General features: G+C 44.4%; 1 protein-coding gene across 1 annotated transcript in view; it reads right to left on the bottom strand.

Moving 5' to 3' along the window:
• The window catches only part of LOC112068845 (receptor-type tyrosine-protein phosphatase U-like), a 313,338-nt gene that overhangs the window by 125,436 nt on the left and 169,359 nt on the right, over nt 1-18,543 (bottom strand). The window contains 1 exon segment of the mRNA XM_024136057.2: nt 14,211-14,385. Within this exon segment, the coding sequence (XP_023991825.2) occupies nt 14,211-14,385 (175 nt within the window).

The raw sequence follows: 18,543 nt of genomic DNA, 5'->3' as shown, positions 1-18,543 counted from the left end.
AAAGCAGTGCGACACAAAYAACAAAACAGAGTTACACATGGAATAAACAAATGTACAGTCAATAACACAATTGTAAAAAATCTATATACAGTGTGTGCAAATGAAGTAAGATTAGGGAGGTAAGGCAATAAATAGGCCATAGTGGCGAAGTAATTATAATTGAGAAATTAAACACTAGAGTGATAGATGTGCAGAAGGTGAATGTGCAAGTAGAGATACTGGGGTGCAAAGGAGCAAAAAATAAATAACAATTGTTGGGGATGAATCAGAATTTGTTGGGTAACATAGATAAATATGTTTTATTTATATAATATGCTTATGTGAGATACTTGTCATTAGAATGTCTCCTTTTGGACTAAACTGTTGGCAGTTGCACTTTTCCCTTATCTGCTAGGGAAACGTCACTTGGGGCCCAGAGAGGGGAGAGGTCAGGCTTGTCTTTTACATGTCTCCGGAAATATGCAGAATATCAGAAAGGAAGAGGTCAGAATGGAACATTGTCTTCGTATGTGAATGTATCTGTTAAACCATGTGAAGGGATGATTAAGGGGGAACCAATTATCTCTTGGTTCCACAATGTCTGTACGCCAGTCACTCCCTCCTTTTCCCATTGGAGGGAGGAGTATGGCAGTGTCTGGAACCATTGTATGTCCCCTCTGATGTTGCATTAATCTTGAGATAGTATATGACCTAGAAGTCACTCCCCTCAGTGAGCTTGTCCAGGAGTGGGGAGAAGAGGGGTGTATTTGAGATGGGGTATCTAGAGTTGGCAATTGATATATGCCATTGGATGAGGTAATGTTTTGGTACTATGAAGTACCAGGAACGAGATTAGAACCTCGTCTTAGAGACCAAACTGAACGATATTGTATAGCTAATGCTATCTGGCTATGGGATACTCCTCTCTCAAGTAAAAGTCTTTCTTTGTGAACTGTTCCTAAGATCTGTGGTTCGTCATGTAAGTTGAGAGGGGTGTATCTTGGCTCTAAAAGATCTTGGTATTCTTTTGTATGGACGCTCTCAGAATTTACTGAATTGATCTGAGAGTCAAAGGGCTATGGTGAAGCTCATATAATTAAAGATGAAGTTTAAGTATAACTCTGACTTGAGTGTGGTTTATAACTCTCCTCATTTAGTAATACAGGAAATTACCATAACCCAATATGGGGATGAGGTAGTTGGATGGGCTATTTACAGATGGGCTATGTACAGGTGCAATGTTCTGTGAGCTGCTCTGACAGCTGATGCTTAAAGTTAGTGAGGGAGATATGAGTCTCCAGCTTCAGTGATTTTTGCAATTCGTTCCAGTCATTGGCAGCAGAGAACTGGAAGGAAAGGTGGACAAAGGAGGAATTGGCTTTGGGGTTGACCAGTGAAATATACCTGCTGGAGCGCGTGCTGCTATGGTGACCAGTGAGCTGAGATACCTTTATCTAGCAAAGACTTGTAGACGACCTGGAGCCAGTGGGTTTGGTGACAAACATGAAGCGAGGGCCAGCCAATGAGAGTATACAGGTCACAGTGGTGGGTAGTATATGGGGCTTTGGTGACAAAATGGATGGCACTGTGATAGACTGCATCCAATTTGCTGAGTAGAGTGTTGGAGGCTATATTGTAAATCACAACGCCGAAGTCAAGGATCGGCAGGATAGTCAGTTTTACGAGGGTATGTTTGGCAGCAAGAGTGAAGGATGCTTTGTTTTGCGAAATAATAAGCCCATTCTAGATTTAATTTTGGATTGGAGATGCTTAATGTGAGTCTGGAAGGAGAGTTTACAGTCTAACCAGACACCTAGGTATTTGTAGTTGTCCATATATTCTAAGTCAGAACCGTCCATAGTAGTGATGCTGGACGGGCGGGCAGGGGCGGGCAGGGGCGGGCAGTGATCGGTTGAAGACCATGCATTTAGTTTTACTTGCATTTAGAGCAGTTGAAGGCCACGGAAGGAGAGTTGTATGGCATTGAAGCTCGTGGGGAGGTTAGTTAACACAGTGTCCAAAGAAGGGCCAGAAGTATACAGAATGGTGTCGTCTGCGTAGAGGTGGATCAGAGTATCACCAGCAGCAAGAGTGACATCATTGATGTATACAGAGAAAATAGTCGGCCCGAGATTTGAACCCTGTGGCACCCCCATAGAGACTGCCAGAGGTCCGGACAACAGGCCCTCCGATTTGACACACTGAACTCTGTCTGAGAAGTAGCTGGTGAACCAGGTGAGGCAGTCAATTGAGAAACCAAGGCTGTTGAGTCTGCCGATAAGAATGTGGTAATTGAAAGCCTTGGCCAGGTCGATGAATACGGCTGCACAGTATTGTCTTTTATCAATGGCGGTTATGATATCGTTTAGGACCATGAGCGTGGCTGATGTGCACCTATGACCAGCTCGGAAACCAGATTGCATGGCGGAGAAGGTACGGAGGGATTCGAAATGGTCGATGATCTGTTTTTTAACTTAGCTTTCGAAAGACCTTAGAAATGCAGGGTAGGATAGATATAGGTCTGTAACAGCTTGGGTATAGAGTGTCTCCCCCTTTGAAGAGGGGGAGGACCGCGGCAGCTTTCCAATCTTTGGTGATCTCAGACGATACGAAAGAGAGGTTGAACAGGCTAGTAATAGGGGTTGCAACAATTGCGGCAGATAATTTTGATTTGGGTGAAGCAGAAATGGGGGAGGCTTGGGCAAATTGCTGTGGGGGGTGCAGGGCTGTTGACCGGGTGTCACGCCCTGACCATAGAGAGCTTTTTATTCTCTATGTTGGTTAGGTCGGGGTGTGACTAGGGTGGGTCATCTAGGGGATTATGTTTCTATGTTGGCCAGGTATCGTTCCCAATCAGAGGCAGCTGTTTGTCGTTGTCTCTGATTGGGGATCATATTTAGGCAGCCATTTCCCCTTTCTGCTTTGTGGGATCTTGACTATGTATAGTTGCCTGTTAGCACTATTGTTAGCTTCACGTTTCGGTTTGAGATTTATTGTTTTTGTTTTGCTGTCAGTTTCACCTAGTAAAAAAAGATGTGGAACCCAGATCACGCTGCGCTTTGGTCCACTCATTATAACGATCGTGACAGAAGATACCACCAACAACGGACCAAGCAGCGTACCCAGGAGGAAAGCCAGGAGGGGAAGAGATTATGGCAGGAGACAGAAGCCTGCCATGGAAGCAGGCGGAGGCAGCGAGGGAACAACAGCGATGACGCCAGGGTCTTCGCAAGGCCAAAAAACAGCCCGAAATATTTTGGGGGGGGCACACGGAGTGGTCGGCGACGCTGAGGGGTGAGTTAGAGACCGAGGAGGAATATTGGGACAGATTGAGCAAGGAGTGGTCAGTGAAAGTTGAGGGTAGTGAACCAGAGCCAATTCCCCGTACTCACCGTGGGGAGCGTGTGACCAGTCAGGCACCATGTTTTGCGGTGATACGGACTGTGTCTCCAGTGCGCATTCACAGCCCGGTGCGTTCTGTGCCAGCTCCTCGCACTTGTCGTGCTAAAGTGGGTATCTGTCCAGGACGGGTTGTGCCGGCTCAGCGCGCCTGGTCTCCAGTGCGTCTCCTCGGTCCAGGATCTCCTGTGCCGGCTCCACGCACTGTATCCCCAGTGTGCCTTCATAGCCCAGTGCATCCTGTACCTCCTCCCCGCACTCGCCCTGAGGTGCGTATCACCAGCCCGGTGCCACCTGTACCGGTCCCACGCATCAGGCCTCCAGGGCGCCTCCACAGTCCAGTACGTCCTGTGCCTCCTCCCCGCACTCGCCCTGAGGTGCGTGTCACCAGCCCGGTACCACCAGTGCCAGCCACACACATCAGGCCTCCAGTGCGTCTCCACAGTCCAGTACGTCCTGTGCCTCCTCCCGCACTCGCCCTGAGGTGCGTGTCACCAGCCCGGTGCCACCTGTACCGGTCCCACGCATCAGGCCTCCAGTGCCCCTCCACAGTCCAGTACGTCCTGTGCCTCCTCCCCAACACTCGCCCTGAGGTGCGTGTCACCAGCCCGGTGCCACCTGTACCGGTCCTACGCATCAGGCCTCCAGTGCACCTCCACAGTCCAGTACGTCCTGTGCCTCCTCCCCGCACTCGCCCTGAGGTGCGTGTCACCAGCCTGGTACCACCAGTGCCAGCCCCACGCATCAGGCCTCTAGTGCACCTCCACAGTCCAGTACGTCCTGTGCCTCCTCCCCGCACTCGCCCTGAGGTGCGTGTCACCAGCCCGGTGCCACCTGTACCGGTCCCACGCATCAGGCCTCCAGTGTGCTTCCACAGTCCAGTACGTCCTGTGCCTGCTCCTCGCGCTCGTTCTGAGGTGCGTGTTACCAGCCCGGTACAACCAGTGCTGGCCCCACGCACCAAGGTTCCGGTGACAGTTCCCAGTCCAGAGCTTCCGGCGACAGTTCCCAGTCCAGAGCTTCCGGCGACAGCTCTCCGTCCAGAGCTTCCGGCGACAGTTCCAAATCCAAAGCTACCGGCGACAGTTCCAAGTCCAGAGATTCCGGTGACAGTTCCCAGTCCAGAGCTTCCGGCAACGTTCCACAGTCCGGAAGCTCCAACGACGGTCCACAGTCCGGAACCTCCAACGACGGTCCACAGTCCGGAACCTCCAACGACGGTCCACAGTCCGGAACCTCCAACGACGGTCCACAGTCCGGAACCTCCTGAGACGGTCCACAGTCCGGAACCTCCTACGACGGTCCACAGTCCGGAACCTCCTGAGACGGTCCACAGTCCGGAACCTCCTGAGACGGTCCACAGTCCGGAACCTCCTGAGACATTCCACAGTCCGGAACCTCCACGGACAGTCTGCAGTCCAGATCCTTCAGCGACAGTCTGCGTTCCAGAGCCTCCAGCGACGGTCTGCGGTCCAGAGGCTCCAGCGACAGTCTACGGTCCAGAGTCCCCGCGACGAACCACGGTCCGGAGTCCCCGGCGACGATCTACGGTACGGAGTCCCCAGCGATGTTATACGGTCCGGTTCCTCCGGCGCCGATCCACGGTCCGATTCACGGACCATTTTGTGTTTAGGAACACAAACTGACTGTATCAGCTGGAGGTTTGTTAATGTAGCTTTACATTTACTTATGTATTTACTCAATTATGATTATTTTTCGAGATCCCTGAAAATGTGTTTTTTATCGAAACATGATAACTGATATGATAAATGTTAGCCAAAAACACCTCAGAGGTGAAACACAACAAAATGTGWTCTACATTGCAGGGACTGAACACTGTCCTCCATGGGCCTATTTGCATTTGACATGATTACTTTGTGCATGCAATCTATGGGCTGAATGGGGAGCACTTGTGTGATCTGAAATGAGTTGATCAAGCTAATTAAAAGGCTGATTACCCTCTCGTTAGCGGGGGCAGTGGGGGAGGGGTGTTTATAAAAGCCTTGTTAAGGGCGTCGCACTGCAGTCCCTGTGAAATACAACTCAGAGTAGCAGTAACTGACGGAGCAGCTATGAGTTATGGCCCCATAGCAGAATCGGCTATGCCTCAGTTATCAGGAGTCAGGACAGAACACACCATGCCAAAAAGAATCCACATATTCTGAATGTAAAAAAGATACGGCAACAACCATGTCACTAGTATAATGCTACTAACAATTCCAGAGCTGAAAATTATTTGTACAGTTTTCTACAGAACTGAGTACATTACTTGGAGATGTGAATTGATTGAGGATGTTGTTTACTGGCAGATACTGTGTGAGCTTAGTGCTGCTCTGGCTAGGGGCTGTGCTGTCATCCACCAAACGGTCCGCATCACTAAACTCAACGTAATCCGTGCTGTCACATCTATCGATGGATTAGATTGTTGCTACTTCACAAACCCACCCACTATCTCCCCCTCCTCTCTTTTTTCTTACTCTCTCTCTCTCTCCTTTTTCCCTCCGTCTACCACCTCTCCCTACTTTCAAGGCCTGTTTTAAGAAGTGATGATGCAAAGGATATAAAGGACGAGAGGAGACGAGTAGAATATGATTTCTCCATGTCCTTATTTCCCTCTCCATCTCATTCTTCTGGTTTAGGGATTGGGGCCTGGCGTGGCATCAAACCCTCCTATTCAGCCATATTCAGCCGTGTTACCAAAGAGCTGTCAGAGCATTGTCAGGCTCTAGGGTTAGAGTGAGTAATGGAACTGAGGCTGGGCTATCTGCAGGACATGATATGAGGGGGCAGAGATGTTGGATCAACGTTGGAGTCCAATAGATCAGCTCTCCAACACTGCTGTACTGATCAAACTCGAACATTATTATTAACCTTTATTTCAACAGGGAAGTCATATTGAGACTAAAGTCACATTTACAAATGAGCCCTGCACAATACAAAAACAAGCACATAYATCAGGSAAACATAAATAAAGACAATATACACATGGCGGCAGGTAGCCTAGTTGTTAGAGCGTTGGGCCAGTAACCGAAAAGTTGCTGGATTGAATCCCCGAGCTGACAAAGTAAAAATCTGCCGTTCCACCCCTGAGCAAGGCAGTTAACCCACTGTTCCTGGGCGCCAAAGACGTGGATGTCGATTAAGGCAGCCACCCACACCTCTCTGATTCAGAGGGGTTGGGTTAAATGTGGAAGAAACATTTCAGATKAAGGCAGGTATCCCCCTTTCCATTAAATACACATTAAAATACATACAAAACACAGTCAATCAAAACAAACACATTATTCATCCCTTGGTGACACTGCCAGTCCCAAGATATTAACACAGACAAGTTGTATTTCTTAATTGAATGGAGTGCTATGGGCAGCAGGTATCCTAGTGGTTGCTGGTTTGAATACTTAAGGTAAAAAGTATGTCGATGTGTCATTGAGCAAGGCACTTAAACTATTTATTGTATGTGACAGTAAAACATATTTTGTTTTTATTTAATGTTTATTTATAGCGTCCACATGCATATTTGGAGTTACAATTATTGTATTCAAAGGATTGCTTTGCTTACAATAGCGCATGCATCATAGTCTATATCAGTGGATCCCAAACTTTTTATAGTCCCGTACCCCTTCAAACATTCAACATCCCCTCTACCACCAGGGTCAGCGCACTCTCAAATGTTGTTTTTTGACATCATTGTAAGCCTGCCACACACACACACTATACAAAACATTTATTATACATAAGAATGAGTATGAGTTTGTCACAACCCGGCTTGTGAGAAGTGACAAAAAGCTCTTATAGGACCAGGGCACAAATAATAATATAATAATAAGAATCRATAATTTTGCTCTTTCTTTAACCTTGTTACATATAAAACCTTATTTGTTCATCGACAATTGTGAATATCTCACCACAGGTTAATGAGAAGGGTGTGCTTGAAAGGATGCACATAACTCTGCAATGTCGGGTTTCATTGGAGAGAGTCCCAGGATTAAATCATTTTCCACACACAGTCAGTGCCTATGTTTAGTTTTCATGCTAGTGAGGGCCGAGAATACACTCTCACATAGGTACGTGGTTGCAAAGGGCATCAGTGTCTTCACAGCGAGATTTGCCAAGGCAGAATACTCTGAGCGCAGCCCAATCCAGAAATCTAGCAGTGGCTTCTGATTAGATTACATTTTTGCAGAACCGCTTGTTGCAATTTTGATGAGGCTCTCTTGTTCAGATATCGGTAAGTGGACTAAAGGCAGGGCATGAAAGGGATAACGAATCCAGTTGTTCGTGTCATCTGTTTCAGGAAAGTACCTGCGTAATTGCACACCCAACTCACTCAGGTGCTTCGCTATATCACATTTGACATTGTCTGTAAGCTTGAGTTCATTTGCACACAAAAAATCATACAATAATGGAAATACCTATGTGTTGTCCTTGTTAATGCAGACAGAAAAGAACTCCAACTTCTTAATCATAGCCTCAATTTTGTACCGCACATTGAGTATAGTTGCGGAGAGTCCTTGTAATCCTAGATTCAGATCATTCAGGCGAGAAAAAACATCACCCAGTCTTTTGAGAAACTCGTCATCATGCAAACGGTGAGACAAGCGAAAATGATGTTCAGTAAAGAAAACTTTAAGCTCGTCTCTAGTTTAATTTGTCTCTTGTCTCTTGATAACCAGCACACTTCTGTATGTTGTAAAAGTGTTACATGGTCGCTGCTTATATCATTGCATAGTGCAGAAAATACAGCCTTGCACAAGTATTCATCCCCCTTGACGTTTTTCCTATTTTGTTGCATTACAACCTGTAATTTAAATTGATTTTTATTTGGAATTCATGTAATTGACATATACAAAATAGTCCAAATTGGTGAAATTAAATGGGAAAAAAATTATTGACTCAAAAAATTATATGAAGCCCCTAAATAAGATCTGCTGCAAACAATTACCTTCAGAAGTCACATAATTAATTAAATAAAGTCCACATGTGTTCAATCTAAGCGTCACATGATCTGTCACATATATATACACCTGTTCTGAAAGGTCCCAGAGTCTGCAACACCACTAAGCAAGGGGCACCACCAAGCAAGCGGGACCATGAAGACCAAGGAGCTCTCCAAACAGGTCAGGGACAAAGTTGTGGAGAAGTACAGATCAGGGTTGGGTTATAAAAAAATATGAGAAACTTTGAACATCCCACGGAGCACCATTAAATCCATTATTAAAAAATGGAAAGAAAATGGCACCACAACAAACCACCAAAACGGACCAGGCAAGGAGGGCATTAATCAGAGAGGAAACAAAGAGACCAAAGATAACCCTGAAGGCTCCACAGCGGAGATTGGAGTATCTGTCCATAGGACCACTTTAAGGCGTACACTCGACAGAGCTGGGCTTTACAGAATAGTGGCTAGAAAAAAGCCATTGCTTAAAGTGTTCGCCAAAATGCATGTGGGAGACTCCCCAAACATATGGAAGAAGGTACTCTGGTCAGATGAGAATAAAATGGAGCTTTATGGCAATCAAGATAAACGTTATGTCTGGCGCAAACCCAACACCTCCCATCACCCCGAGAACACCATCCCCACAGTGAAGCATGGCGGTGGCAGCATCATGATGTGGGGATGTTTTTCTTCGGCAGGGACTGGGAAACTGGTCAGAATTGAAGGAATGATGGATGGTGCTAAATACAGGGAAATTCTTGAGGGAAACCTGTTTCAGCCTTCCAGAGATTTGAGACTGGGACGGAGGTTCACCTTCCAGCAGGACAATGATCCTAAGCATACTGCTAAAGCAACAATCAAGATGTTTATGGGGAAACATTTAAATGTCTTGGAATGGCCAAGTCAAAGTCCAGACCTCCATCCAATTGAGAATCTGTGGTATGACTTAAAGGCTGCTGTACACCAGCGGAACCCATCCCACTTGAAGGAGCTGGAGAAGTTTTGCCTTGAAGAATGGGCAAAAATCCCAGTGGCTAGATGTGCAAAGCTTATAGAGGCATAACCCCAAGAGACTTGCAGCTGTAATTGCTGCAAAAGGTGGCTCAAAGTATTGACTTTGGGGGGGTAAATAGTTATGAATAGTGAATAGTTATGCATGCTCAAGTTCTGTCTTATTTCTTGCTTGTTTCACAATAAAACATATTTTGCATCTTCAACGTGGTATGCATGTTGTGTAAATACAAACCAACCAAAAAAAGCCATTTTAATTCCAGGTTGTAAAAATGCCAAGGGGGATGAATACTTTCGCAAGCCACTGTACACGTGAGTTCAGGGGCCTTGCTTTAACCCTTTCATGCGTGAGTTCCAAATATCTCTAACGGTCGCCCCAGCGTGAGTTTTTTTATGCACGTGATATTAGAAAGTTCTCTCCATTCCAGAATGTGTTTGTTATGTAACAGTACATTTCATCCGCGCTGCCCTCAAACAAAAGCACGCAGCCTGTTTTTATTTGTCAATTTTAAATAATTTTCTAACAAGTTTTTTATTTTCTAATAACAGTTTGAAATGAGGTGTGTTCCGCCTCATTCATTCACATAAAAGTAGTCATTTTTACTTTTGCGGACCAATTAATTTTTTTGACATTTCTGACCCGGACAAAATTCCCCAAACACTTCTCAATTGTTTGTGCAGGACATTTACTCATCTGCCGTCCTGCATACACGTGTTCATATTATTCCACCTGTCGCCTGCATCGAAATCAACGTTGTTTTCGTTACCAATAATACCTTTGGAAATGTGTGCGTTTCTATCAAAGTGCCTTATTACGTTATAACAGTTTCTGCATGTCGTGTTATGTCGTTTCTACTGTAGCATCATGTTTTTGTGTATATTCCTTATAACCGTGGACACGCGATGTAACGTGACTCATTTCATAACATTTATGGTGTTATACTCAATGCTTAGGTAGCTAGCTACATTCTCCTATTAGCTCTGGAAAACAATGCTAATTGCGTCAGGGAAGTATTAGCATGTGTTGTATTTTGAAGCTACCCTGGCCTTATGACTCCCAAGTGGCACAGCGTCTCAGTGCTAGAGGCGTCACTCCAGACACCCATCTTCAAATCAAGACTGCGTTTATATCAAAGTAAGTGCCTAATTACGTTATTGTGTCGTGTTATACCGTTTCTACTATAGCTCACTGTGTGAATGGAGCATAATATATTTGTATATATTCCTTATAACCGCGGACACGCGAGGTAACGTTACTCATGTTACTCACCTTTTATGGTGTTATATTCAATCGTGTTTATGTAGCTAGTTACATTCTATTAGTTCTGTAAAACAATGCTAAATGCGTCAGAAGTATTGGCATGTTGTATTTTGACGCTACCCTGGAAAAATTGAAAAATATCTTATACCACTTGGTCGTTTTCTGAGTGCATTCCACAAAGCTGTTTATCATCCACTGCCCCCATTTTGAGGTAATAGTCAAGCACGCAGTCTGGTTTCATGTTTCTCTGTCTGGTTTGTTTCTCTCTCCCGTCAGGTGGTCCACCTTCCCTGTGGCCGACATGGTTGCTGTATGGACAGTGGAGAGGACATGGACGTCTCGTTTGTCATGCCACTTTACTGCCAGCGTTAACATTTCTTATTTTGTATAACGGGTCGATTTAGGTGTAGTACGTTATGAAATGCTCATAGCAGCAGAACTAGAAAGCAGTCTTTACTGTCACCAGGAATGTATACATTTCACTAATTGTGTTGTCCCCCACTCCTGGCCTCTCTTATCCTGTAGCTCCAAGGCATAGCGATTGGTCTCCTACTATGTCTCCCACCAGCTCCTCTGTCAGAAAACAACTTGAAGCACTCTGCCTCAGTTGGAAATGGCAAGGGGCGTTGCACTCCAGACTGGACTCATCAAAGCAAACTAGCAGGGCAGGAGGGTGAAACAGCAGGCCAGGAGGGGTGAAAATGACTGGGTGCCTTCCAGCTACCACAGAAACTCCTGTACTTCATCCACTGTTGGTATGCCTCCATCACCACCAGCATCTTCAAAGGGAACTGGGACTTGTCAGTGGACAAGGGAAATTCAGATTCAGGGTTCTCAATGGCTACAAGGCTGGGGGCAGCTCCTCAATGTCACTGTGCAGCAATCTGATTCCTGACTTTCATACTCAGTACTCATTGTCAGAATTTAAAAAATCTCCAGAATTCCACATTTGTTTTGTTGTCTCCTTTTGAAGACATTGCTAATGCTTCAAGCTCACTCACTAGCTACATACATAAACAACAACACTGAATGTTAGAGTGAGAGCGTACTTGGTGACTGCCGGCACGCGCCACTTGTATCAATAAAATCACTATCAGAAAATGTTTTGTGTGCAATTAATTTGTGTATTTACGGTTTATTCACATGTTTTCAAATCTAGGTGACAAATTCAGCATTCCGATTCTTGCACAGATTTAATGGCACATATTATGTGCTTTAAAATACTTTTTTGAAGGTTGTACTGATTATGATGAGCTAAGCTAATTCCAGCTGTGTAGTCATGTTTGTGAGATTCAAATCATTCTGGGTTCACGTAATCGTCTGTTTGACCAAAGATGTTATAACAAAATGAGGTGAGTAAGAGTTCCACTCGTTTTTGAGGACTTCCGGAAATGAATGGTGGGATGTGAACGACGGTAGACGACACACCCTTCAACATGCATACTATAAACAGACCAAACTCATCTGTCTCTCTTATTATCTTCGTTTTCTGTGAGGAAAAAAATGCATTGCTGCGCGCTGAAACTAATCGTCGGAGATTACTTTCATTTCTAAAAAGTGCTTTACCTAATTATTTCGATCAATGGTGTGCTCACCCGTGATGTGATTAATTATACATAGTAATTGCTATTAGCTAATTCATATTGTAGTTTATGTCAGCCGAGAGTTAGAAAATATGACTGCTTGTGTTGGTCAATCTTTCCTCAGCGCTAGGACAAAATGTAGCCTACATTTTTCCGGTTAGGATGATTGTGTTATGCTATATATTCTTTCTGTGAATATCTGAACATTGAATCCAAAATAAACTGCTCACATTCTGGACATAACTTTGTAAGGACTGTGTTTGTGTAAATAGTTTCTGATAAAAGTGTGGCCAGCTCAAACGCTGATTGTTGCGTCATTCGAAACTGGCCGTTCTAAACGAGCGTTCTAAATGAGTGTTCTAATCACACGGGTGTGATCGTACGCTTCAGGGACCACTGTAGAACGATCACACCCGTGTGATGGTATGTGTGAAAGGGTTAACAAAGTTAACCATTTTCACTGTAGTGTCCAAAACGTCTTTCAAGCTGTCAGGCATTCCCTTGGCAGCAAGAGCCTCTCGGTGGATGCTGCAGTGTGCCCAAACGCCATCGGGAGTAACTGCTTGCACGCGCGGTACCATTCCACTATGTCTCCCTGTCATGGCTTTTGCGCCATCAGTACATATACCAATACATCTTGACCACCAAAATCCATTTGATGTCATAAAGCTGTCCAGTACATTAAAAATATCCTCTCCTGTTGCTTTGGTTTCCAGAAGAGGATGTCTTCCTTAATTGACCCCCATAAATGTAATGGACATATACCAGGAGTTGTGCCAGGCCCACCACGTCTGTTGACTCATCCAGCTGTAAAACATAGTATTCACTGGCTTGTATGTGAAGCAGTAATTGTTTCAAAACATCTCCTGACATGTCACTGATGCATCGTGAAACAGTGTTGTTGATGAAGGCATTGTCTGTATCGTTTTTTGGGCCTTTTCCCTAAGCATTGTCCCAGCCATATCCGCGGCAGCAGGAATAATTAAGTCCTCCACCATAGTATGGGGCTTGCCTGTCCTAGCCACTCGGTAGCTCACCATATAAGACGCTTTTAGCCCCTTCTTATTAATGGTATCTGTTGCTTTTATACATGTCTTACTACTCTAAAGTCGTCTTAATTCTCGCTCAAAAAACTCCCATGGATTATTTTTCAAATTGGCATGTTTGGTTTCTAAATGTCTGCGTAAGAGTGAAGGTTTCATTGAGTTGTGAGATAGTATTTTTGCACATATAACACACTGTGGCTGAGGAAAGGCAATACTCCCAATATAAGTGAACCCCAAATCAATGTAGTTCTTATCATATTTGCGCCTCTTCGATGGTCCAACATCCCTGTCTGTTGTTCGGTGATTTCCCGGGTACAGGGGCAGTAGCTCTTCGGCTGCATCAGATTCACAACTGTCAGTGTCCATGCTAGCTGGGCAAACAACGAATGTAGAATTACTGACGCTAGCATTGGATGTGCTTGTGGAAGCAGAACAACTTGTGTCGTCGACAGGTGCAGGGGTAGTACTGCTGGTAGTAGCAGTACTACAAGTAGAGTTGGCGGGCCTTACTTTTCTTATCCAATTTCGAGCAAACGGAATGAGCAGCAGCTACGTTTGGCTACATATGGATCGTAAATGGAATTCCTGCGATGGAGTAACGGTTGATGTGATTTGACGTTAATTATTTGACTAGGCTACATGTATTTGGCATTGTGTTGTTATTTCGCTGAAAAACTAGATTTAATTTTATTTTTGGCAGTGAAATGAGGCTACCCTCGACGGCATTGTGTGTACCGCTGTTTGGGAATACCTGGTCTATATGATAATATCAATCAAGCGCTTCAATGTGTTGATTGAATTATGCCACAGCTGACAAGTGTGTTTGACGTGTAAACTGATTAATGATTCATTAATGTTAATTTTACTGCCTTGGCTAACACAAAGTAACATGACTAAATCAGTTGCATTCAGTTCACCCTTGGTTCATAGACCTACAGTACAGCATATTGAGAGATCCTAGCCTCGTTCCACTGACTGACGGCGGGTGCATTTACCTTTGACGATGAGTTCAGCGAAGTTGGAGACCCCAGAGCCCCTGGAGGACTGGGTGACACATCGGTACAGGTCCTGGTTGTTGCACTGCACACTGTCCACCTGTAATGACGCCACAAAGCGCCGGTGACTCAGGTGCTTGACCAAGGCTGTAGATGTCACGTCCCCACTGTGCCTCTGGAGAGAGTAAACAGGATGGGGTCAAATATAAACAAGCACACAAAAACACATACCGACAACCATCCATGGGGATCAGTGGACAAAGGGCTGGAAAATGGGCAGCACAAAAAAAACGCATGGTTGCCAAGAAAGCAGTTAGTTTTGCTAGATTCGTAAAATGTGTGTGCAGCGTTTGTGTGTTGGAGTCACTTTTAATTATTAATTGATCTACCATTTCTATGATAGGCCACTGTAATCGATGGTACCATTCTGCTCATCTGATGAAGGTGCACATGGACCAGATTCAAACTTTGAAGACTGAGATCGAGTCATTGAAGACAGACCAGCAGAAAGAGAAACATCATTGAGGGCAGAGATACGGGCGACAGCTGATGCATTGGTCCAGAGCCAGACGGCATTGGCAGAGAGTCGAAAAATGACGCATTGAATAGGGCGAGGAATGAGATCTCACAATCCAAGTCACAATCCATGCCACGGACACCTGTGAGCTCTGTAACTCCACCACCTCTGAGACAAGCATGGAGAAACGAAAATGTTCAATTATATTCCATGATATTCTTAAAATATATGTGTTGGCTGAATATCAGCAGGTGATGTCTGCTAAATAATCAAGTTGATTGCACAGTCATATAGCCTCGGCATCTACATAAAGCCCTGTGTGGGCGACCTCATGCAACCGCAAAATGTTGGATAAAGCATATACTTTACAGTATTGTATTTCTTCATCAGCATCTTTATGATTTCGTTAATAAAATAATGATATAAAATACTCTTTCAAAATGCAGATGTTTATTTAGTTATGTATCCATAATTAATTACTATGGGAATAAATATAACTGAATTACAGAAATGATGTTTTTTTGAAAACAAAATAATCTCCAAAATATTGGTATATATTATCAAGTTGATGGCACAGTCATATAGCCCGGCACCTACATAAAGCTGAGGGACTCACTCATTCATGGCTTTGGATCAAAATAAATAAGTACCAACATTCTTTCTGATAGTCTTAAATAAATAAATGTTTTGGTTATCCTGACCTGGACACCATTTACAGTATTATAATAGCACTCCTGATTGGCGCAGCGATCTAAGATGCTGCATCACAGTGCAAAATGAGATGCTACAGATGCAGGTTCAATACCCATGTCGGCCGCCACCGGGAGACCCATATGTAATTATTGGCGGTCATTGAAATAAATATTTTTCAATATACTGTAGGCCTACCATAGGCGACATGAGTCTCACTAGTGTTGTTAAAAGTGGTGTAGGTCTTATTTATTTAAAGAGCATATTGAAGTTAGAAGCAATAGCCTACAACTATTTTAGCACCATTTCGCACTGCTCTGAGACAAGCTTGGGGACTGGTCTTGATAAATCAATGAGGTTTTTATTTTCACTGAATCTCCATTTGGCTGTTGGCTAGACTACAATTATACAATTAGGGTGAATAATGTTATGCTCTTAGTGCAATCTTTATTTAACTAGGCAAGTCAGTCACAAATTCTTATTTACGGACAGCCTACTCCTTCCTCCCAATTGGGAAATCGAACTCCAGTCTCCCACGTGCCCGCACGACACAGGGATTCTTTAGCTAAATAGCCCAGTACTGTAGCCTACTCCCGACCATCACGTTGTACAGCGACATATTTTCCAGAAGGTTTTTCATTTTTCTTGGAATAGAAACACCATAATATTAATCAAATTCGTTAAGCAACATTTCTTAAAATCAGTTCCATATACAATGTTCTAACAAAATAGGTTTTAAACTCTCGAGTACAGCCACTATTGAAGGCTATCAAATGTTTCTCAAATATCCCCTCTGGGGGTCAAACTAGCAAAAACTAGATTTAATGGTTATGATGGCTGACACTTAAATAACGTGCCATAGAATCTGCAGCACCATGCAAGCTGTGCTGCAGTACGTTGCAACTTTTAAAGGACGAACCACTGTATCGCTCCACAAAAGCCACAGCCTTTGCAGAGCAAAGGAAACAACTACTTCAAGGTCTCAGAGCAAGTGATGTCACCAATTGAAACACTATTAGCACAGACCACTAACTAACTAGCCATTTCACACCGGTTACACTCACCCCCCTTTGACAACCTTCTCCACAGCCACCCCAGCAGCTGGGCAGAGCCCAACTGAGTGATCCAATGTAACAGTAATGCTTCCGTCCCTCTCCTTGCCCCAACCTGGGACCCTCTGAACACATTAACAACTGCCTCCCACGAACCATCATTACCTATTGCTCCACAAAAGCCGCGGCCTTTGCAGTGCAAGGGTAGTGCTGTTGCAGTCATGACATTTTGTCAGTCGGTTATTTTCATGTAAATTCTAAACTGCATCTCAAAGCCTCTACGCATACAAGCAGCATACAAGCTACTGAAGTGCGCCTTTGGAACGTCTACATTTTAAAAAGTCTAATAAATCAATTTAATATACACTATCACAATAAATCCATAATTTATTTTAGGCAGCTCTAAAGAAACGTTATGATCTGAAGAAAATATATTTTTGCACCATGCTACAGGTAGGCTAGTTCATTTAGCAGACAAGATAGTCCTGTGCCATTATTTTATATTATATGATTTCATAGTAAGAAGGATATAATTCCCATTTTGGAGCGAGTGTGCATATGAAGTGGCTATGTTGAGCGTAAAAGTGATCATTTGAATCAGGTTCTATATGCTAGATTTAGAGTTATCTGGCAAATTTAGTTGCGAATGATACAAACCTTAGAATGTTTTAGAAATCAAAACATAGAGTATATGGGCTGCATGATGCGACTATAGGCTATTGTGATCTGTTCTTTGCCTAAGGCTGCTCATACATGTCCATGCTGTTCTCTCATCAAGTGATCATATTTTCACCCATCAGACTATTCTCAATTTAATCCCGTCTTTACTAATATGTAAAATTTGTTTCAATTTAGAATGGCTCATTATCAAATGGACAGGACCAGGAGTAAAAATACATGTCATCCCTATGCACTCAAAAAGAAAAGGGAGGCCGCGTTGCCACAGTTAATTTATCAATCAAATCAAATCAAGTTTATTTATATAGCCCTTCGTACATCAGCTAATATCTCGAAGTGCTGTACAGAAACCCAGCCTAAAACCCCAAACAGCAAGCAATGCAGGTGTAGAAGCACGGCGGATAGGAAAAACTCCCTAGAAAGGCCAAAACCTAGGAAGAAACCTAGAGAGGAACCAGGCTATGAGGGGTGGCCAGTCCTCTTCTGGCTGTGCCGGGTGGAGATTATAACAGAACATGGCCAAGGATGCCAAGATGTTCAAATGTCATAAAGACCAGCATGGTCAAATAATAATCAGGAGTAAATGTCAGTTAGCTTTTCATAGCCGATCATTAAGAGTATCTCTACCGCTCCTGCGGTCTCTAGAGAGTTGAAAACAACAGGTCTGGGACAGGTAGCACGTCCGGTGGACAGGTCAGGGTTCCATAGCCGCAGGCAGAACAGTTGAAACTGGAACAGCAGCAAGGCCAGGTGGACTGGGGACAGCAAGGAGTCATCATGCCCGTAGTCCTGACGCATGGTCCTAGGGCTCAGGTCCTCCGAGAGAGAGAAAGAAAGAAGAAAAGAGAGAAATAGAGAGAGCATACTTAAATTCACACAGGACACCGGTTTAAGACAGGAGAAGTACTCCAGAATAACCAACTGACCCTAGCCCCCCGACACATAAACTACTGCAGCATAAATACTGGAGGCTCAGAAAGGAGGGGTCAGGAGACACTGTGGCCCCATCTGATGATACCCCGCGACAGGGCCAAACAGAAGGATATAACCCACCCACTTTGCCAAAGCACAGCCCCACACCACTAGAGGGATATCTTCAACCCAACTTACCATCCTGAGCAAAGGCCGAGTATAGCCACAAAAGATCTCCACCACAGCACAAACCAAGGGGGCGCCAACCCAGACAGGAAGATCACGTCAGTAACTCAACCACTCAAGTGACGCACCCCTCCTAGGGACGGCATGAAGAAGCACCAGTAAGCCATGACTCAGCCCCTGTAATAGGGTCGAGGCAGAGAATCCCAGTGGAGAGAGGGGAACCGGCAGGCAGAGACAGCAAGGGCGGTTCGTTGCTCCAGAGCCTTTCTGTTCACCTTCATACTCCTGGCCAGACTAC

This window comes from Salvelinus sp. IW2-2015, unplaced genomic scaffold, assembly GCF_002910315.2.
Source record: "Salvelinus sp. IW2-2015 unplaced genomic scaffold, ASM291031v2 Un_scaffold768, whole genome shotgun sequence".
Taxonomy (NCBI): Eukaryota; Metazoa; Chordata; class Actinopteri; order Salmoniformes; family Salmonidae; genus Salvelinus; species Salvelinus sp. IW2-2015.
The sequence above is the reverse complement of the archived record's forward strand: the minus strand, read 5'-3'. Positions and strand labels throughout refer to the sequence as shown.